The sequence below is a fragment of the Pituophis catenifer genome, unplaced genomic scaffold (genome assembly GCF_029215685.1).
Source record: "Pituophis catenifer annectens isolate HBS135680 unplaced genomic scaffold, rPitCat1.0.hap2 SCAF_1, whole genome shotgun sequence".
NCBI lineage: Eukaryota > Metazoa > Chordata > Lepidosauria > Squamata > Colubridae > Pituophis > Pituophis catenifer.
The window spans coordinates 198097066-198120425 of NW_027256881.1; the positions used below are offsets into that span (position 1 = coordinate 198097066).

Below are 23360 nucleotides of genomic sequence, written 5' to 3' on the forward strand. Positions count from 1 at the left end.
GGCAGATCAATGTACGTTGCCCTGCTTGAAGCTTCTGTAATTTAATCTTGCCCACTAAATATAGTACAGAGTTTCACCAGCTGGAATTCAGAATGGATGGTGTTGGAAAATGGAGCTTGCAGCTGTCATGGGTTGAAAGAAGCAACTGTTACTTTAGTCACTAGGGAATCAGTTTTACTTGTTACACATGCTGAAGGATGGAGGTTACTTGTAAAGTATACTTAGCATTGTGACTTAGCAGTGGCGTAGAATTAGGTTTGAATGTAGTGACTAAGAAATTGGTCCCTATAACATTCGTGTCACTTAATACTTCAGCTCAAGTATGTACCAAAAAAGATGGAAGTTAGCAGGTGAAAGTATGATGACCAATAGCCAGGCATGACTGAAACCTCCTATAAAGATTATTGTTTCACCAAAAGTCTTCAATCTACATGCCAATAAAAACAAATTCCTCCAAAAGCTGTGCTAGGGGATAAATTTGGGGATTTATTTTAGCCTATTACTGGAGTTATTCGTCTCATTGTTTTGCAGCATGTGCAGTGATTTAACATAAAATTAGGGTTGGGTCTCAAACAGCAGGGAATCCAGGAAATAGGAGCAGTCTGGGCATGAATGCTCAACCAAATTAAAGATGTGTTCTGTATCACTTATGAATCAAAATAGACTGCAAAGAGGAAATGAAATCAAAACAATGTATTAAGTATTTGTGAGCTTGAGTCAGGGGTGAAATCTACTTACCTTCCTTACCGGTTCGGAAGCGCATGCACAGAAAGTAAAAAATACATTACTTCCGGGTTAAAACCAGGAAGTAATGACACCCGGGTGGGTGGGGCTTCTCTCCGCCATTACTACCAGACTGCCGAACTACTGTCCAAGATCGCTACTAGACCAGGTGATCTGGTCCGATCCGGGCAGCATTTCACCCCTGGCTTGAGTACTGTCTTCTACTATAGGTAGTCCTTGATTTACAATCACTTGTTCAGTGACTATTCCAAATTACAACAGCACTGAAATGGGGGAACTTATGACTGAGCTGGGAAATTGCAGACATTGTAGCATCCCCACAATCATGTGCTCACCATTTGCTACCTTCCTTGCCCACAGTCAGTCAATGGGGAAACTGGCAAGGAAAGTAACAAGTTGCTCTATAAGTTTTTCCTAATGCTTTTTCTCCTGAATAGCCCCACTATGGAGTATGATCTCTCACAACCCCACCCACCTGAGCTCTGTAATATATGCCTGCCCATAGCTCCTTCACCGCCTATGACCCCCACTGGTACCTCCTCACCCTTAGGGCTCCTGCTTATTGACCTGCATTGTTTTGGAGTTATGATGGCAACTGGAACTGCACTAAATGATATGGTCACATGACATTGTTATTTATGACCGCATTGTTTAGCAACAGCAATCCCAGTCCCAATTGCTGTTGTAACTCAAGAACTATCTGTACAGTCTTTAATTTTCATTGGATCAGGATGTTATCCAAAGGTTTTTGTTTAGACTTCATTGGCAGTGCTAGTCGAGATCTGAAGATTAAATCTTGCTGGCTTTTATAAGACTTAAGTATTACTAATTGATTTTACCTACATTGACATTTAGCTATACTTCTCAATATATTATATATTCAGACTAGCTTTGCAAACAGGTGGTTTATGAATTCACAGCCATTTTCTCTTGCTGGGGTTCAGTCTAAGTTTGTTTCTCCCTATCACCTTTTGGGCACAGGTCAAGTCCTCCACCACAACTTCTGCCAGGCTTAGGAAGGATGCCCATAACTGGATGCAGTGGAACCACTGGCTGAAGAGGAAGAGGTACTAATAGGAAGAGTTAAAAGGCATTCCATCTTAGACTCTGAGGGGGAGGAAGCTTATAAAGTCAAGACATTAGCAGTATATGTGTCATTTCCAAAGGGAAGGCAGACAGATGGAGAGATTACTGTACATTGGTGTCCTTTACTAAAAAAGCTGAAGACATTTCTTGGATGAGAAGTGAAATGTCTTTAAAGAAAAAGCAGAAAGTCCAGTTGCCTCTTGAAAAAGCACCTTTGGGACAACCATGGCTTGGATGACTGAAAATCTCCATAGACTTTTCTAAAGAAACTTCTTTAATCATTTCTTGGAGCTGTTCTGGTTGCTTGTGGCTAACATTTGGTGTCAGCAGCATATTGATGAAATACCAGATTACCTTGTGCCACCAATGACTTCTCCCAGTGATTTCATAAAGACATAAAACAGCAGGGAAAGAAGCAACATGACCTGTGGCAGCCCGAACTGGAGCTCCCTAGGCCTTGACCGCTTCCCTTCCAATACTATCAACTGGAAAACACTATTCAGGAAGGAGAACCACTGCTTAACAGTTAAGAGTTCAGTTAATTATTGTCACTGGAATACTATGGTTGGTGGTATCAAAAATCGCCAAAAGATTAAGCAGGACCGAGAAAGTCATTCTCCCTTTCCTGGTTCTGCCAAAGGTCATCAATAAGAGTAACCACTGCAGTTTTGATCCCACACCCAACCTGAATCCTGACTAGAAAGGGCGAATAGGTTTCACCCGTGACATTTCGCAACTGTAGCCCAACATCCTTCTCAATAATCTTGCCTAAAAAAAGAGGGAAATATTGGAGATTGATTGATAGTTAAAACAACTGAGCTGAGCAATGGTTTCTGGAGAAGGGATTCACCTAAGTCCAAATGCAGGTGATAACGTCTTCTCACTCAAGGGGCTTCCCACCACCAGTCATTCATTACCTGGCAGGTTTCATTAACTAGGTGAGACAGGAGTCCGGGGCACAGGTGACTAGGTTAACAGCACAGAGACCCCTGTCAAATCCCACACGATCCACAGGCTTAAGCCTAGCCCAGATAACCTTGTAAGTGGAAGTTTCCATCTCCTCAGCTAAACCCTACCCAGTTGGAATCTAAGTGAATATGAGGCGTTTGATCTTCCAAATGCTGCTTTGCCACTGCCCAGCAGACGATGATCCAGTTTAATTTCTACTTTAATAGGGATTGTGTCACTTTTTAAAAAAAATTCTTCCTGGCAGTTTTCTGGGATGCAAGAGTGGAGAAGTAAGCTTGTCTAACCACTCTAAATACCGCCACTTAGATTTGTAGATCCAAACTTGAACTTTGGACTGTATTTGGACCTATTCATTTTTATGTCATTTTTGTCCTATGCATTGCTTAAAATGTTTCATCTCCTGTTTTTGTTTTTATTTTTTTTAAATAAGCTCCTTTATATCAATGGCCAAAGAGGCTGATCAGGGGTAATTCTGCCAAGTACTGCAGCCAACCTCTTGGTCCAGAAACTAGTAAATTACTTCAGAGTAAATCAGAGTTACTCTCCAATCTATTCATTCCAAACTTTTCATTGTCAGAGAGGAGACACAACCTGGGACAAGAAGCAGCAATATATCTCCCTTACGTATGGATTCCAATGGGAAAGACTATTCAAAATAAACTTCCCTTGAGTCTTCATACTTGGAAGTGTATGAACTGTTTTGCTTGTTCATTTAGGACCGACTGTGAGTCACGGCTTAAAGATATAGAGGAAAAACACCATAGCTACCAAAGCAACCACAACATTCACATTTAGAACATCTTTTCTCAGTTTACACTATGAACTATCAGATTTTTTTACAGTGATATTTTAAATAATACATAATGGATATTAAATGCAAGCAGTTGAAGTACTGAATAAAAAGACAAAGCACAGCTTAAATATCTTACTTCTTATGTATACAAGAAATTATGTTAAAACTATACAAGAACACTATTTTTTTCTTGCAATCTACAAAAAAGAGGTAGCTATAGCTTGATTGATTAAAAAGACTGCAGCATGAGTTTTAGAGACAAAATATATTTTGTCAATTATTACATCTTTTTAAGATGAATATCAACCCATTACTTCCCAGAGTCCTTGCAATGTGAATCCATCTTTCAGTTTCTCTATGGCGAGTCCTAGCTCTTCGGAAAAAACAGGCTCACGGTCTTGTTGCTATTTGCAGAACAACAAGAAGAAAAAAATGTAAGCAAATTGTGGTTAATAGTGTTGACAAGAAACTAAGTCAGTTTTATTGTAACTTAAAAAAATACCTTGTTTCCATCAGCAAAATAAGCCTATGATAGAAAAATAAAAATAAGTTATGGCGGCATTCAGCACTATTTTTAACTGCAATTCAGGCAATAAATTAATTCATTGAAAAATCATTATCTCAAAGATATCAAAATTTCATTTCTTATGTAATTTACTTAGTATTAAATAAAATAAATTCATTTTCAATTTAAAATCCTGTTTTTCAAGACATTCCTATTAATATGTATAATCTTATATAACGATTCTAAATATAGAACTTACGGCAAATAAACAATTAGCTTTGATCTGATATATCACATGCAACTAAACAACTGATTTATTCCTAGTATTAAAGAGAGAGCTGGGATTTTTTGTTTAGTGTAATGTTATTGCTCACTGTTTGAAAATAAACTGTTTCTTGAATAGGCAGCACCCAATAGTTATAAATAAGCAAATGAATAAAGGACAACTACCTATATTTAACTCATTACTTCTTGGGTTACTTGATCAATAATATAAAATGACAATTGTTAGTGTAATATTACATCCAAGACATATATCTTAGTTTATTAGCATTTTGACCTGGGCTGTGAGCTCATTATAATTTACTGACCAGTTTAGTACACCTAAGTGTACAGGGAAACAATACAAACGTTATTAGTTTTAAGAGACACTTACCACAAAGGCATCTGTCGGCTCATTTGCCTCTATTTCTACATCTTCCTCTATTTGTTCTACTTTCAAATCTTCTAGCTGTTGAGGCTGAATATTGATAAAGAAAACAATTTTAAACAACTTACATTTTTAAAATACCTTTAAACAAAAGCAGGGATTGATTAAAATATCAAAAAGTATACCTTTTCTTCCATTTCATAGTCTACTCCAAATATAGGATTGACTGAAAACACTTTATGCAATGAATTTATTTCTTTTGCAGTTTCCTCCAGTTTTTCAACTGGGTCAATCTTAAATCCAAGCACATATCCTCCAGTCTGTAAAAGAGTAATATGTTAAATAAAACTTACACAATAATTATACTATATTATACATTATAATTATAAACTATAATCAAGTATATTTTACAAACTCTAAAATGGTTCATTATCATATGAGAAGTCAATGGCACAGTATTACTTTAAATCATGGTTAAATATGTAATATATTCAGATAAATTGAATATTTAAGAAAACTAGAAGCTGCAGTGGGAGTTACTTCTTAACCAGACATGCAGAAAGATACTATCTATCTATCTATCTATCTATCTATCTATCTATCTATCTATCTATCTATCATCTATCTATCTATCTATCTATCTATCTATCTATCTATCTATCTATCTATCACATAGGAGATATATTATATATGTGTGTGTACATAATGTGTGCATGTATATGTGTATGTACACACACACATTATCTAATATACATATATATTATTTAATGCATTTTAGTTGGCTTTTCGTGTGTTCATTTTCATGTACCATTTTTTTGTGAATGAATACAATTTTTAAGATACTGTTACCAAAGCAACTGGACAATTCAAGGCTGGAAGCTATTTTTAAATACTAATCTCAGCAGCAGCATGAGAAAAATAATCAGCAATGACACATGCATTTCCAAAGCCATTTATTCACAGTCTTACTCCAACTTCTCAGAAGCAGATAATTTCAAGACTGCACTTTCAATTTTTACAGGAACACATTGTTCAAAAATAGTACATGACTAAGCTGGTATGCCATGTTTCATTCAGAGATCTGATTGGTCACCTGCTGCTAATTTATCATGGTCATTATTATGTCTTTTCATTACTTATGCTTATTTACCAAGTATAATACCAGGCTACTACATTATGCGAATCAAAGCAACAATTTCTCTTTGAATAACAGAACAGAATAACAGAATTGAATAACAGAAAGTAAAAAATATTTATTGTAAATCAAATGGTATATGAACTGAAAAAATAAATTATGCCATTAGTTTCTTACCGCCTGAGAACTTTCAATGACAAGTGCCAAGCCAAATTTTGAATCTCTAATCTTTATAGAACGCTGGATGCAAAGATTATAAAAATATATGTGTTAAAACATTTTTAAAATAGATTCTTAACAAAAGTAACTGAAAATATTGATACAATCTCTTGCAATTAAGATCTTTGTAAATATTTGAAAGGACAAAACCAAAAAACACACTAAAAAGGAAATGAAAAAGCTAACTTTTGTGAATTTCAATCAGAATTAAATATTTGTATGGTTACTTCCACAACACTTTTAGCTGGCATAACAATAATTACCTTGGCAACCAAATAATGTTTGGCACATTTAAAAAGTTATATAATTTCTTAATTTAGACCATGACATCCAAAGCAAAGTTTCTAGTTTACATACACCTAATGCCACTCATCATGCCACCTCTAACATGTCCTATACTATTGCTTAATTTCCTTTCCCCACTGTTTCACTAGAATGAAAACTTGCCTCATAAACGTGATAAAGAGATCTTGAGTACTAATTAGACATGAGTGTCGTGCAATTTGCAGTTTTTTTAAAAAATGACAACAGTCGTGGGAGATAGATGCGTCAGTGGCAATAATGTGTATGATGTTTCCTTTACTTAGCCACTATCTCAACAAAAAGATAATTAGTCTGAGAAATGAGTCCTCCTCTTCTATGAGATTGCAGTTAGAGAAGGAAAGCTTAAACATTTCCTTTTCAAATGATACCATCCTAATAATTACCGCCATTTGAAAATGGAGTAACCTATTAACAAAGCAATAGCTTCACATATAATTAAGCCCTAACAAGCCATACACCCTCTTACGAGTACATATGGGTGATCTGATAGGGGAGCTGAAAGGTTACTGATTTCAATCTGCAAGAGCCAAATATATATTTTGCATAATTAAAATAATATCATATATTATAATTACTAATAAGAGAGATAATTGTAGCTACTTACAATTTGCAGATATGGTATACTGACATTAAAGCTATCGTTCATATTAGCGTGCCAAACTACTCTTACATTTGTAATAAAAAATGTACCCAGGTTTCCCTAGAAAAAGAAAGAAAGCAAAATAAACTAGGCTCCTTGAATCCTTCATATTTTTACGTATTTGTGTAAAATCTAAATAGAACAGCACATTTCCTAAATAGAACAGCACATTTCCTAAAGTAAAACTGACATTTAAATGCTTATTTAAATAAGAAACTCATTGGGAATCCCCAAGAAATCATGGCACAAAGGAGGAAACTCTCTGGCGTTCCTGCCAAGTTCCCAAAATAATATGCCATTCAAATACAATGGCATGCAAGTTAAATTTAGGTTGTTCCAGAGGCAACTACTGACATCAAAGTGACAGTATTCAAAAAGAGCTGCTTTACTCTGTAATGCTGATTTTCTTCCTATTTTTAGCTAAATTCTTAGATGTTAAAACAACTGTATGTAAGAAAATGTTTCCTTTGTGAGTTTTTAAAAAAATAATTCCTGGAATCCAACTGAATAAACTATGCCGGTCCATGATTGTAATAAAGATTTGATTTGATTCACTGAGTTAGAAACAACTGAGCAACAGTTGCCAGAAAACAGCTGCACGGACAGTTCTTGGAGCCCCTACGGTGGCCTATGTTACATTGCTCTTCCATGAGCTGCACTGGCTGCCAGTTTGCTTCCAAGTCCAATTCAGGGTGTTGTTATCACCTTTAAAGCCCTTTGTGGTATACGTCCACATTATCTGAGAAATTGCTTCAACCTAATGGATTGCTGGCAGAAGGGGTATGCTGCGGATCCCATTAGCCAAGGAATGTCGCCTGGCAGAGTCCAGAAGAGCCTTTTCAGTTGTGGCTCCCACCCTCTAGAAAAAAATTGTCCCTTGAGGTCGGATCTGCTCCCATCCCAAGACAGGCCTTGAAGACATGTCTATGCCAATTAGCCTGGGGCCTTACCGGGGGGGGGGCATGTTGGAAGTGGCTAATGGAGTAGAGAATACCCCATCTACTCCCTGTGTGTATTTTGTTCCCTCCCTCGCCACCTAGCTGATTTCATATATTTCTGATTTCATATAAGTTATTTGTCTTGAAGCTGCTTTACATAGCTTTCTTCATTTACAAATGCAATGCTTCTTACACTACTATATTCCTGTTCTTTGTTCCTAAATTATCTGTGGTGTTCTTTCCCTACTACAATTATTACTTCTTGTACTGCCCTGAATGTTAAGTGTCTTGGATAGTCTTTATGGGAAAATGAAGTAATAATTATGCTGGTCTATGACTGTAATGAAGATTTGATTTGATCTGAATCAATACTAAAACAGTCTACTATTCCTACATAATATAATCAAATAGTTTGTGTACGGGTTATATAATTTTTTTGGCACATCAGACACTTTTTAAGAAACTACTTTCTTAATATTGTTTTCTCATGCAACATCATACCTGGTCACTAGATAAGTTCCAAACACCATTTATTTTGTCATACACTTGTTCTTTTGGTAACATTCTCAATTGCTTGTTCTGAATTAATGCAGATCTCAACTTCAGCTCACGGTACATTTTTGATGTTTCGTAAGCTCTACAAATAGTGGAACATATAGTTTTAACATTTTCATTTTTAATCTCATTTTATTTAAATGTATCCATGAAACAGTCCATTTTGTGTACAATTCAATCCAATTAATTTACCGATGAGTAATCATATTAAGCAGCAGTTAAAAAATATACAGAAAAAAGTAAGAGATATTCATTATATATCAGCATCCCTGCAGACAACCTCAATCTTCTGTAAGTGTCCAATCTTACAACCTTACCTCATCCAATCTGAGGTAAAAGATGCAGACTCATAGAAATACACATGTTCACTCAATGCATAAAATTTAAGTTTATTCTTAGTATCCAAGTATTTCTTAGATTTTCAAGAAAAAAACTTAAGTAATCAGCCCTTGCTACAAAGTATTCTTTACAACCAAATAAGGCAGTGATTCTCAACCTTTTCTTCACCACGGACCCCCTTTTAATACCTTTTGTGGCCATAGACCTCCAAGACTTAACTCAAGATTTAAATCATGACATTTCTTCAAGCCTTCACAGACACCCCCCCCCCCGTGACAACACTGTGGACCCTCATGGGTCCGCGGATCACAGGTTGAGAACCACTGAAATAAGATATATCTGATGTTTTCAGCACTGAAGCATTATATACACAGTTTTTCTGCAAATGGAGCTACATGAAATCTCCCGTACTTTGCCATGGAATTGAGTTATTCAAACCATGCTCTGGAAAAAGCACTTCTAAGAGACTGAGGCATGTAAATTGTTAAGCACTTTTCTACCTGAAAAAACTATTTGGGTTGTGCCACCTCTTTCAAAGGGTTAGAATTAGGGATACCGCCCACTTCGCCCACTTAAGAGATACTGCCAGCAACATCCATTCAGGAACATTTATTTCAACCTTTTCTTGGCCTTCAGGCTTGTTTGAGTTGGCAGCTGAACATAATTTTAATAAATATTATATTATAAATATATAATTATTATATATTTATATATTATATATTATAATATTTATAATATAAATTTTATAAATATTATATTTATATATAATATAAAAATCTATTTGTAATTTGAAAAACTGAAGCGCAAGAAGACTTGCTGTACAAAAAATAATTTATGTAAAAAGATAAAGATGCGTAACTGAACACTCCTCTTCTCTGGAAAATTGCTTGGCTGAAAACATGAACATTTCATTCAGAAGTTGGGAACATACTAAAACATTTTTTTCTACAAATTGCATTAAACTCAGATGGTTGATACTTAGGAATTTGAAAACAATATTACTATTCCCCAGTACAATAGTCCTTTTAAGTTGGTTATTTCCTGATGATGGTATGCATATCTCAGGAACTCCCCTTGCAGTGAGTTGGGCAGCAAACAAATTTAATTAACAATAACAATAATATTTTAGCTGGGATTCAGATTAACTTGTTATTATTTAAATTAGAACAGAAAGGATACAAATGAAAGTAGAACTAAACAATGATATAAATTCATTTCTTGGAAAACAATAACATTTTGTTTTTATTACAGTTGGACCTAAAATTTTTGATAGTCATTAGTAGCATTTAATATATCTGCATGAGTCCATACGGATTCAAATAAAAAGCCCTAAAATAAAATACCAGTACCTGTTGTGGACTTTTAAAATGTACAAAAGAGAGGTTGTGGAAAAAGGATGGTAAGGGAAGGATTTTCAAATACAGGGCAGAGATCTGCATTTGTAAATACCAAATTGTATTATATTTCAAACCAACACAGCAAAATTTCTGAAACCTAATCTACCTTATGTAATTAACTAATTTTGTTAGGGCTGCTTTATTGAATCTTTTGTGTTTCTACATAAAACTTAAAAAAAAACTGTAAATACCTGTGAACAGAAATAACAGAAGCAAAAAGTCTGGGGCTCCCAGGAATCACATTTGTAAATATGAATTCAAAACGTGTGTTATTGCATTTGGTTAAGATATAAAGTGCTTCGGTCTGTCCTCTTAATTTCTATAAGAGAAAATATCAGATTTAATATTTTATTGCAGTTTTTAAAAGAAAAAAAGAAATGAACATTATAGTCATTTAACATTTCTGAAAAATATTATACAGAGTTGCATTTAATGAAACTTCAGTTTTTGAGAGATACAAATATATGCTATATTTCTAACCTGCCGTATCACAAATGCCTTGAGTAGGTAACAACTCACATATTATAAAAACCAAGTTCAGTAAATGTAAAGCACATTTCTGTTCATTTCTGTTCATTTCTGTTAAATTGCACATTTCATAAAACATGTGAAGTGAATTTTAATTATGAACTCATTAAATAAAGCTGACCTACATTAAAATTCCAATTATTTATATCTGCACTAATCAATATCTATCATTATTTTTTCTTCCCACCTCTCTCTCTTTTCTCTTATGGGTCAAATCTGAAGACCAAACTGAAGATACTATTATATAAAATGATGTGGAATAATGTAGAATTAAGAGAACATTTATTTTAATGTGAGATGATAGATCTATAACTACCTGGATGATATTATGAGATAACACATAAGTACACCTGATTAATATTCTTACTTTGCCATCACATATTTTTATTTTTCAGTAGTTATTTTCCTGTCTTCTGTAAAACTTCTAATTATTAATGACTTAACCTGTTAAAGAACCTTGGAAAGAGAATGAAATCTGGGCTAGGACATTAGCATTTGGAGGCTCATCAGATAGTCTTCTGTTTATGATGACAACTGGGACTGGAATTTCTGTCGCTAAGTGATTCAGTCGTAGAGCACAGTATTATGTGACCACATTCTATAGCAATGGCAATCCCAGAAATCCTAGTTGCTGTCCTAACACTAGGACTATATGAGGACTTTACATGTTCATGACATGGGAGGTGGGAGTCTCAGGCAAGCAGGCTGAGGAGCGAGACCTGTGTGTGTGTGTGTGTGTGTGTGTGTGTGTGTGTGTGTGTGTGTGTGTTGTGGGTAGGCATTATGGGGCATGTGTAGACAGGTGCTATAGGAAGGTGCTAGGTTTCTGTGGGCAGATGCTATTGAATGTGAGGGTGTGAAAAAGCGGCAGAAGCAGGAGTGACTTGTGACCTCCTGCCAATTTATTTTGCTTTGTGGGAACCTGGCAGGATAGGTCACAAATGTGATTGTGAGATGCCATAATTGCAAGCTGGTTGCCAAGCACATGAATCATTATCATGTGATGTAAGGATGTTGCTATGGATGGAACTTTGAGGACCGGTTGTAAGTTCCTCATGTTCAGTGCCACTGTAACTTTGAACAGTTGTTGAATGACTGCCATAAACCAAGGACTATTTGTATACCTTCATTAAACTACCAACATTGAAGACTGGAAAGAGATAAAATATAGTACCCTTTCACAAATAGTATTTCGATTTCCCAAATCAAAATAGTACTTGAGCTTCTACTTGAGATGCAGAAGATGCTTATTCTGTGTTTGGAACATACTTATCAATTTGTGAATGCTAGCTGACATGAAATCAGAAGGCATGACCATAATCATACACTGTAGTTTATATACCAAATCTTTCATATCTTTAGCAAAATCTATATTTTTGTTATTAATTTCCTGTTTGATATCACTGCCTGCATTTTTCTTCTGCGTCCAACTGTATAAGTATCTGTCATCTTAAATGAAGAACTTAATGCAACTCAAGTTAATTCATTAAAGTCAATGCTGTAATGCATATATAAAACTTGGATATCACTAATGTTCTTGTGTTTGAAATTTAAGGAGCTCTGTAAAGCAAATAATGATTAGCAAGTTATATTATTTTAAAACAGCATATCTATTTTGAAAAATATTCTGGCTAATTCAAAACTAATTTTGTAATTTTACCGAGTTAGCAGTTCTTGTTGTTGTATTCACAAAGCAATTGTAGCCAACAGCTAAATAATTAGGGAAAAGAAACACAACATTGTTAAAGACATAGCATTAGACCAATGATTTAATAACAGATTGTTAGTATAAAGTAACATTATATAATATATGCACAGCAAATATATAACAGCACCAGAAGACAAGTGGGAAGTGAAGTGAACCAAAACAATTTTTCATTTTTAACAATTCCAGATTAATATATAATATCCAGAGTGCTTTGAAATCATCTACTATTGCTTCATACTTCTCAAGCAACAAAATTTAAGACAGTCTGAGGTATCTGAATGTAATACCACAGAATATGCTGAATAACATTTTTGATTCTACCATTGTTATCTACAGAACAGACCTCAAAATCTCTTTCCAATTCACTTCTTTTACAATGCTCAATGCAGACCTCATCTTACCACTCCTTTACCACCAACAATAGCAGAAAAAGAAACAAGTTCACCACCTGCCACCTGTAACTGCTCTAGCAGTATTTCAATTAGGGGTATGGTACATTTTAAAATACGTAACACATTTTTTTTGAGCTTCCACATAACCATCAACCCTCCTCCTCTCGCCCAAGATGCTACTACTTTAAGGACTCCATTAAAATGAATGAAATAACAGTATCTTTTTTCAGTCTGATGAGAATCTGAAAAGGGTCGGGTTATTTTAATAACAGCTAAAGCCCAAGCCCAGAGATGACACAGGAAAATCCAACAGAATTCCATCTTTTATTTGCTTCTACCTAATGCACAGAATTTTACCAAACTAAAGATGAAATCTTCTAAGTTAACTAGGTATATATTGAGCGATTCTAGATTATGGCTACCCCGAACCTTTTCCTTCCTCCAGCTTGGAACGTTACAGTATCTTAATCTGGGCCTCTCTCTGGGGAAGCTCTGTGTTGCCAAAACTCTTCCCCACTGCCTCTCCAGGTGCACCTTCTGTCACGTAATAACAGCTAATACTATTGTTATAGGTTGCAGTAGTGATGTTATAAATCATCAGGAATCCTTGGAGATTATGGTGATAATTTAACAGATTTGACAAATACATCAGAGAGACCTTTTGGCTGACTTTTTAGAAACTGTACATTATTAACAACTGGGGATGTGTGGATAGACAAAATATGCATTAAAAAGGAAAAAAATACTTACAGAGGTTGACTCTAGGCAATACAACAGAATGCCAAATAATTCTTAAATTTGTTACTAAGAGTCTGCCTAGAAATTAAAAAAAAATAATAATTGGAATTTCTACATCCGATAACTTTGTTTTTACATATGAGAAACAGGAAAAAAAAGTGCATGAACACATGGACAAGTTAGACATGTAATCAAATATAATATAAAGCAGCAATGATTATTGACCAACAATCCAGAGAGAAATCCTGTAATAAACTTAGCCGTTGTTTCTCTTTTTTAACTTATTCCAACTGAAAGTAATTATAATAGGCCCCTATGAGATGGCTGCTAGGATATGAACTACACCTCTTACAGGAAGGATTCACCAGCATGTTCCCAGTTTAATAATAGATAGCAGCCGTGGCATGCACAAGCCTGCTGGATCAGGTCAAGCCCGTCTTAGACAAGCATTTTGTTTCTCACAATGACCAGCCAGATGCTCTGGGATATTTGCAAATAGAAAATGGGACATAGCCTCCCTCTTTGGTCTCTGCATCTCTGCACTGTAATTGCTTTTGAAAGCATGCTGCCTCAATCTGGAGATAACACTGAATCTTCAAAACCTTGGCCAATCTGTCCTCCAGCATCCTTCTGTCCTGATAGAGTGAGGGTCTCCTGTACTTACAAATGTTTTGAGTCTATATAATGCAATACTGATTAATAAGTATTCACACTGAGATGAGTTTGCTCTCAATATATAGGATTTAAAAGGATATAATACAGTTATAGAACAAGATAAATAAACACTGTGAATGCCATCCCTAGAAGCAAACTATCTTATGTAAGCATTTATGGGGGAAATAAACTAAGGAAGCAAAACATTAAAGGGTAAGGCGAAAGATTTCTAGAAACAGATGTTTTGTAGATTTGAGAAAAGTGGGGGGGAAAAAAACCTAATGCCAGATAGCATGGGGAAAAGTGGAAGATAAATACCGTACTTTAACAAATGAAGGCAATTGTGGCCTTCAAATTAGTTGTACAATGATATTCCGTGTAATAAATTCAGATAATTGTGAATCACAAACTTCACAAGCAAAATAAAATTCATCTTACATCCATGGGGGATACCTTAATTTGGCAGAAGTATATTTGTTAATTAAAAGAGATTATCATTAATGCAAACAGACACACACAGGAGTTTTAGGAGATGAAATATCTGAAAAAAACAGAAAAATAAGCTATCTCATTCTCTCTCATTCTATTCTGAATGCATGGTTTTGTATTGCATATGTTCAAAATCAACCAACCAGAAAAAACTTTTATTTCTTTGAAATGTCTGTGGAACAAATTTAACCAACTTTTAAAAACTCTGTTACCTTTCTCTCCATTGTTGCCTTTGGTATCTTCAATAGGCTCCAAACAATCAATGAGGACCTCCCCTGGTCTCATTTTCATTTGCCTAAAACAATATTATATTCTTAGATATTGCTATAAATAGTTGTCTTGTTTTTAATTACAGAGGTCAGTCATAATTAATTGAATTTGAATAACGTTCTGAAAGGTAATAATTATGTACAACTCTTCCCGCAGCCTACAATTTCTGTAAAAGGGCTTGTCCTATACCACACTGTCATCACCATTCCCTCTTTAACTAATAAAACCCCTCCAGAACTTAAAAAAAAAAATAGCTATCCCATCTTCACACTTAAGATCTAAAAGGAAAAATAAATTGGGATAAGAAAGTAAATTACAGCACTACAGTAATTCTTAATTATAACGATCAAGCCCCCCAGTGGCCCTCAATCCCAGTCTCAACTCCTATGTTATAAACAATCCTATTCAGAATCACATTTCAAGTATTGTGAAGTAGGTCCCCCTGGATGGGAATCCAGTGATAATATCACTTTTAATACATTTTGCTTCTGAATGATTCAATTCAAGAGGTTTTCTCTTGAATCATTACATTTATGGCTAATTCTTCTGAAGGTTCAATTAAATTTATATCAACAGGCACATCAAATATTCATATTGCCAAATGAAATACATTATCCTTTTTTCCAGGCGTAAAGCTGTTAATTTCCTTCCTTTGTTCAGTTGAAAACAGACGAGAATTTTTGAATTATGTTATTAAAACGTTTTAATTTTGATTCAATCAAAATTGCTCAATATATGTGCCTCTCAAGTTACAAATAACAATTCTGTAAGGTACGATGAGGTCTTCCAAAATAAATAAGATGTGAAGGAGCCAGTTTAGTTTAGTGGTTAATGCAGGACGCTAGAATATGGGAGATGATGAGTTCTAGTCCTGCACTGAGCATGAAGCCAGCTTAGGTAACCTTGGGCCAGTCCCCCTCTCTCAGCACTAAGGATGTGGTAATGGCAAACTACAGATAGTCCTCGATTTACAACAATTTGTTCAAAGTTATAATAGCACTGAAAAAAGTGACTTATGACCATTTTTCATACTTAAGACCATTACAACATCCCCATGGTCATGTGATCAAAATTCAAACACTTTCCAACTGGCTCTTATTTATGACGGTTGCAGTGTCCTGGGCTCATATGATCCTCTTTTTGCAACCTTCTGACGCAATCCTCGAATCAGGGAAGCCCGATTCACTTAACAACCATGTGGCTAACTTAACAACTGCAGCGACTCACGTAACAACTATGGCAAGAACCTTGGTGGCGCAGCAGACTAAAGTGCTGTTAAGTAGCACCAGCTGCCTGCAATTACTGCAAGTTCAAATCTCACCAGGCTCAAGGTTAACTCAGCCTTTCATCCTTTTGAGGTAGGTAAAATGAGGACACGGTTTATACAAAGTCAGCAATAAGCTGACTTGGTATAAAAAAGAACACCGCTTGGGGGGAGGACAAAAGCCCTACTAAGCAGGTATATACAAAAGTATGAAGGCTATTGCTTAACGCATTGTAAGCCACCCTGAGTTTCCGGAGAAGGGCGGCATATAAATCGAACCAATAAATAAATAAATAAAAGAAATAAAAGAAAGATCGTTAAAATGGAGCAAATTTCACTTAACAAATGTCACACTTAGCAACAGAAATTTTGGGCTCAATTGCAGTCATAAATCGAGGATTACCTATACTTCTAAACTCTAGTCAAGAAAACAACAGGGACTAGTCCAGGCAGTTGCCAGGAGTCAACACTGACTCCAAGGCACGCACACACCAAAAGAGTCCTAAGGAAGATTAGACAGTATATATATATATATATATATATATATATATATATATATATATATATGCAGAATAAAAAAAAAAAAGAGTAGTTTCTGCGCCTTATCCTTGCCCTTGGGGTTTTCAACGATCCAGAAAAAAATACAAATACAAGTAGCCCTCAATTTATGACCACAATTGAGCCCAACATTTATGCTGTTAAATGAGATATTTGTTAAGTGAGTTTGGCCCCATTTTACAACTTATTTTCGCCACATTGTTTAGTGAATCACTGCAGTTGTTAAATTAGTAACACAGTTGTTAAGTGAATCTGGCTTCCCCATTGACTTGGCTTATCGGAAGGTCACAAAAGGGGATCGATGGGACACGGCAATCGTCATAAATGTGAGTCAGTCAAGCATCCGAATGTAAATCACGTGACCGTGAGGACGCTGCAACGGTCGTAAGTGTGAAAAATGGTGATCACTCCCTTTTTTCAGTGCTATTGTAACTTTGGTCACTAAGTTGTAAGTCGAGGACTACCTGTAGCCCCTCCCCTGTCACAGGGTTGATAGGAACGAATTAAGTGTGCGAAAGCCCCTAGATGAGGATTTATGGGGATGGGGAGGGTCGAGGTCCATTGTGAGGACCGGCCGTCCCCATGGGGGCAGCGGGAGGAGGAAGACAACAAGCATCCCACAAAGGCTGCTCGGGGAACGGCCTCCTGGGCTCCAGGGTCGCGAAGCGCCCGCCCGTTGAACCGCCACTCCTGTCAAGCCAGACCCTTCCGACCCGCGAGGGAGAGGCGAGAGGGGCGGGGACGCGCTCGCGCCACATCACTCACTGAGAAGAGATGTCAAAGCGAACATCTCGGTCCTCCCACAGCGAATCCGCAGCTGCAGCCGCCGCCATGACAACCATCCATAAGATCTTCGCGTTCCCGACTCCAGCTTCCCGACGGGCACCGGCGAAGGATAAACTTCCTCAGCGCGTTTGAAAAACCTGCCGGATTTACATTTTTGCGTGGAAGTTTAGAGGGCGCTATTTCTGCTCAGAAGCGAAGAGAATTCCTCGGGACTCGTTTTCTCGGCCTGCTCGTTTCGCCAGATGTGTTAAAGGCTACAGCACCCATAGTCCATTTGCAGCTGGCTTGGAATAATGAAAACCGTATAGTTCTAATACAGGGGGAAAGGTTCTCAATTATTCTGGGAAAGGTTATTAATGTTAGTAATTTACATTTATTGGCCGCCCAACTCCAAGGGACTCTGACCAGACAGAAGACGTTCCATTGCCCTATTACGTCCCAATTCTCATCTTCCCAATTTTATCAGGCAAACTCCTTGCATCATTGAGAAATAACAAAAAGCGGGGCGAAACTCCTATTTCAGACCGAGTTCGAAAAGTCAATCGTAGCAGAAACCAGCTTTAAGAGAAATAGTCGATTTAATGCAGTTAGAGGAATTTGTTCACATGCCGGATTTATTTCATTTCGGCTTAAAGTTTACAATTTTAGCTGCTAATTTAGATTTTATGACTCATTTTTAAAATTTACATTTTTAATGTATAAATTGTTTTAATTTAGAATTTAGTAGTTCTCATGGAAAAAAATATTTGAAAGAAAGAAAGAAGAAAACCACTGTTTTAAAATTGGCAAAATTCAGATTTGGTATGTTACTATGACAGAGATCCCCAACCCTATAACTATAAAAATTAGCTTTGTTATCAAAATTACAACTGCCAGTATTCTATTCTTTAAATAGGTGTATATCTTGCTGAGTATGAAAAAAATGGTAGATGGCAGCACCTGCTTGATTTTGGTAAGCTAACATTAGATCAGGGTAGTTCTGAATGTAAGATCATAAATAAGTATGAGTTATAGACTGGACAGACAAGTTAAAAGAATATTGAAAGAAAGTAATAGCAAACAACTTTGTATTTGTGGCAAGCAAAGCAAACTACATAAATAAGTGAAGTTATCAGTGGTTGAGTTCAATTTTAAGGAAATCCCCTTTTACACCCTTTTATACAAACAAATTGCAGCCTTAATCTTTATTCAACAGAGCAGGGAGTTCTTTTCTTTGTCTCACTGTAAAAAGATATGTCTGTAAACTGAGTAAGTTATTTCTGACCATATATACTTCTTCAAAAAAAGAGGTTACATTCTTATTTTTCTTAGTTTCACAAAAGCATAAATACAATGGTAAAAATCTTCCTCCTGAAAATGATGAAAACAATTACATTGGTTTTAATTCAAGTGATGAAATGAGACATTGATATTCGTTTTGGTACAGCAGTGAAAATGTTCTGGCTGATGAAATAAAGGTATAAGTCCATTTAGAAAAAAAATGTTAATATATATTCAACTCACAAAAATACATTTCAGACGTTTAATGAAAATAAATGAGTATAATATAAAACAGAGCAGAAACATAAGTCTTTCAACAGCTAGCATGTGGCAGAACAAAATTCAACATCCTATTGTAAACATATGTATTAATCTGTCACTTGCCATGTAAACCAACATCTGAAATCCAGTTTTAAAAGGTCAGAAATAGTTTTAGAACTGAACTATCTACTCCTATCTGGAACAGCATGATTTGGCCTTTTCATTTAAAAAAGATATTTCAAATTAGGGTAGGAATTACAAGCATGTTAAAGTTACTTGTTAATTCTGTAGTATATACTTGAAAAATCTTATTGTGATTGTGTGCATGTAAGCACAACTATTAAACTACAGTTTGAAGAAGCCAGTGTGATCTGATTCACATAATACATAGCATAGACAGATAGATTTGCATATCATGCTAAACTAAAAACAAGTGAACAGGATTATGACTAAATTATTTCCATGAAAGAAACTAATACTTTTTCAACACTGTATAGGTATCTTGTGAAAAAAGAATATATTTCTTACTACATGTTAATTATTATGCTGATAATGATTATATGATGCTAATAATCATAAATAGCTTTTCACTATTTACTAGCACTATGTAAATATCTTCACTAAGGTATCATTGCAGTTTCTTTTACTTTATTGTCTGTCACTTGATTAAAATCAAAATCACTTGATTAAAAACGTGATTAAAATCAGCTGTTAGATTAAGTCTTAATACATTGATGATTGAGTTTGTTTCAGAGCAGATGTTAGCAATTTTCAGTTACTGGGCATCATCATATGATTTTGCATGATGACATCAAAGGTAACGATGATAATATTTTTTGTAAATACTAATTAGTCAACTCTCACAACTTTCAATGTTCTAGCTTTTTTTTTTTTATCCTTCTCATCTGTCAGTATACATTGTTCCGGTTGGCTTTCAGACTTGGAAAGCAGAGACCTCCATGACCAATCACATGAATAGCTGGTGAGACCTGGAGTATACTTGTATTAAATGCATGATTTATATGCTAATTTCTCCTCTAGCATTTTATTTTTGCAAGTTTTCTGAAAAGGCAGTGATCTTTTCCCTTAAAGTAGTCCCATTTCTGGTTATTTGAAACTTCCTGGAAAAAACTGAGTATTAGCTTATAGGTTGCTTAAATTTACACCGATACAGGTACATATCAGGCCACTGTTACCAATGACTTTAGATACTTCTTATTGTACTTTCTACAAGATTATATTTCAAAAGGGTTACCAGATTCCCCAAATCCATTCATGCAAAAGAAGTATGCATGTCATCCCATTCTAAATTATTGCAAATCATCAACTGCTTTATCAATAACATCGACTGCTTTCGTTTCCAACTTAGCAGCTGGGCTTATATCCATCCTTCTTTCTTCCAGTCAACTGGGTAGAAGATTAAAACATCCAGCACCATATCAATGATTTTTCCATGACAACTGACAATGCACTCAAGGATTTTTCTTTACTTGAATTGCGCTGGGATTCATCTTAGTAACTTCTGTTCTCCGGCAAGTGAAGGATCTGATTCTATTCCTCACTTCTCTAGGAACATTACAGATCATTTGGACTAGGAATGTAGCAGAGTTCAAATAAACAAGCAACAGTTATAGAATCTTTTGTCCTACAGGAATGCCAGTTTGAATGACAGAGGTACCTAGGATCCAGTGCAAATGCTTTGTTTGCAATTAACGAAGTATGAATATTGTTCTAGACCCAAAGAAAATCTGTATAATTCCAATACATATTTTAATATTATCTGCAGGTACTGTCATAGTTTCTGAAGTTAAAAAAACCCTTTCTTGTAGATTTTAGTAAGAGTGTACCAGAATAAGTGATTTCAGGATAAAATCCTCATATGAATTAAGTACACTGTAATAAGAAAACCCTTGATATTTATGTTTTATACCACTTTTCTTGTGATTAAAAAGTCTTTTCTTTTCCATTCTGTTTCATGGGCAATCTTTAGGCATCTGCAAAATAAATGTCATTTTACATTATTGTTGAGCAAAAGAAAGTCAATAGTGACAAATATTTAGGTACTGTTTTCAAATTGTTCCTTATTGCAACTTTAATACTTAGAAATTTTATTTCCAAGATGAAGGTTTTGACAAATATGTTTGCTTCTTCTAACAACCTTTGGGAGAAACCACATCAGAATCTTAAACTATTCTATATCTGTTAAAATACAATGTGCTTTTCTTCCTCAACACCTTTGAAAACAAATTTGATAGAGACTGAATCATACGCTTCCCCCCTTTTTTCCTGCTAGCCTCACTTTCCTGATGAAGTATTTTTGAAACTGGAAAACCTGAAGAAATTTGGCATGACTATAGATTTTAGATTCCCCCCCCCCCTTGTCTTATGGTCAAACATGATATGCTTATGGCACTTTGGCTACTTGCATTTCTGTCTGGGTTCCTCTGCCCTAGAGAACATTGAGACTTACAGCGACAGATAAATTCAGGAAGCATTTGGTGATTATATGGTCACAGAGAATTGGAATTAATTACCGCCAGTTTAATAACCATTGATCTTGAAGGTGAGAGGATGAACACTGATTCAAGACACAAAAACAAAAATCCAAACCCTAAAGATATGCCATTGACACAGTACGGATCACGATCTGTGTTAAACTAGAACATAATAATTTTATATTTTATGGCTAAGCTTAATTTTTCAGTTTTCTAATGAAACTCTGCTTGTAGGAAAAAAATACGTACAAGATTTCTGATTATCAAATTTCAACTTTTGAAAAACTGAATTTGATCAGAATAGGTTTCTTCCCCAAAGGACAAGAAACATGAATCTTACATTGTAAAAACAATAGTTAATTCTTACCTCCAGAGAAAAGTACGCATGTCTTTTTACAGTCATCTTCACTATCAAAGCGATTGTCATTCCCATTGCAGCCACCATACCAAAACTGAGCACAAGAATTGGCTTGCTTATCATAATACCATTTTATTATATAAACGCGGCATGGTCCTTGATCTAATCTTAACTGACACTGAGGAGGCCTCAGGATATTCGCTTTAAAAAATAAAAACAACAAAAGATGTAATTGTTGTGTATTATTGGAATAATATGGCTTCAATTTAGAAACCCCTTTAATATTCCCAAATAATGTTATAACACTGTGTCTCAACCTTGGCAATTCTAAGATATGTGGATTTCACCTCCCAGAATTCCCCAGCTAGCGTAGAAAACATGAGCACAAATTGCAGAGATGAATGAGACAGGGCCATAGATTTGCATCTGCTTCTCAGAAGTTTTGCGGTTTTGGAGAAAATGATATTTTGTGATGAAGTTCTGCATAAAAAAAGAAGTAAAAAAACCCCCCATGAAATGCAAAGAGCTATCACAGTGGTTCAGCAAACTGGAAAGTGCAGAAGTTGAAATCCAAATAGCTTTGAAGGTCGCCTTATTGAGGAAGTCAAGAATTTGAGCATAAAATTATAATTACTTAGAATGTATGTATAGTACTATACATTTATGATTATATTTATGTACAGTACTAAATGTTTATGTTTATAGAGAGAAAACCCCCCACATTTGAAACTTTGCAAAATGTAAAGACCTGTCTTGATGGTAGATGGCATGGAAGAAACCGAGGAATGAGATGGTGGCAGTGTCTTTTCAGCTGTTAGAGACGGCAGGGATGACGGTGGTGGTGAAGATGTTGTTGGCAATGGCAGTGCCGAAGTAACTAGTGCAGAGAATATTACAAGAAAGAAATGAGAAAGGGGAGGGTTTCTTTTATCTGTATGGCACATATTTCATTAAGAAATTAACTATGAAATAAGTACCTTTACCGTTAACTGGAGGCAAGACTGAAACATCACTTTTGTTGGATACCATGTCATGGTTCTCAAGAAATATTCTGTGTGATCCTTTTTCCTAAAGTAAATCCAGATTGGTTAGTTTTAAAATGTAGGTGGAGTTTCTATCCACAAAGGACAGACATTAGATAAATATTAGATAAAGGTGAACAAACTTCTTCCATCGCTTATTTCCGTGCTCAAAACCAACCCACGGCTCTGTGTTTCCAGTTTAAGAAAATCTCTATACAATCAGATAATATCAAACAATATCATTTCAGAAATCAGATTATTATATTACTAAATATTATTTATAT

General features: G+C 35.4%; 2 protein-coding genes across 2 annotated transcripts in view; both read right to left on the reverse strand.

Annotated features, from left to right (window-relative positions):
• Nucleotides 1–51: 51 nt before the first annotated feature.
• Nucleotides 52–17747, reverse strand: BBS5 (Bardet-Biedl syndrome 5). Its single transcript, XM_070938193.1, has 13 exons — nucleotides 17660–17747; nucleotides 15015–15097; nucleotides 13672–13737; nucleotides 12482–12531; nucleotides 10485–10612; nucleotides 8504–8639; nucleotides 7029–7124; nucleotides 6059–6121; nucleotides 4932–5066; nucleotides 4753–4836; nucleotides 4095–4118; nucleotides 3424–3996; nucleotides 52–122 (listed from the first exon to the last, which is right to left on the reverse strand). Exons 1-12 carry the CDS (start codon nucleotides 17734–17736, stop codon nucleotides 3895–3897), a joined length of 1044 nt encoding a protein of 347 aa, XP_070794294.1. The 5' UTR covers nucleotides 17737–17747; the 3' UTR covers nucleotides 52–122; nucleotides 3424–3894.
• A 3964-nt stretch (nucleotides 17748–21711) lies between these two features.
• Nucleotides 21712–23360, reverse strand: part of COL28A1 (collagen type XXVIII alpha 1 chain) — a 48561-nt gene continuing 46912 nt past the window's right edge. Inside the window, exons 33-36 of the mRNA XM_070934107.1 lie at nucleotides 23038–23122; nucleotides 22803–22931; nucleotides 22064–22255; nucleotides 21712–21779 (exon numbers count right to left, since the gene is read on the reverse strand). Of these exons, the coding sequence (XP_070790208.1) occupies nucleotides 21712–21779; nucleotides 22064–22255; nucleotides 22803–22931; nucleotides 23038–23122 (474 nt within the window). The remainder of the gene's footprint in view (nucleotides 21780–22063; nucleotides 22256–22802; nucleotides 22932–23037; nucleotides 23123–23360) is intronic.

Bases quoted from the DNA above. Each gene is read 5' to 3' on its own strand.
- BBS5 (XM_070938193.1), bottom strand. From the start codon at position 17,736: ATGGTTGTCATGGCGGCGGCTGCAGCTGCGGATTCGCTGTGGGAGGAC. The intron at 5,067-6,058 runs GTAAGAAACTAA...ACTCTTTTACAG, and splicing joins TCATTGAAAGTTCTCAGGCG to ACTGGAGGATATGTGCTTGG. The intron at 4,837-4,931 runs GTATACTTTTTG...ATCAATATTCAG, and splicing joins ACTATGAAATGGAAGAAAAG to CCTCAACAGCTAGAAGATTT.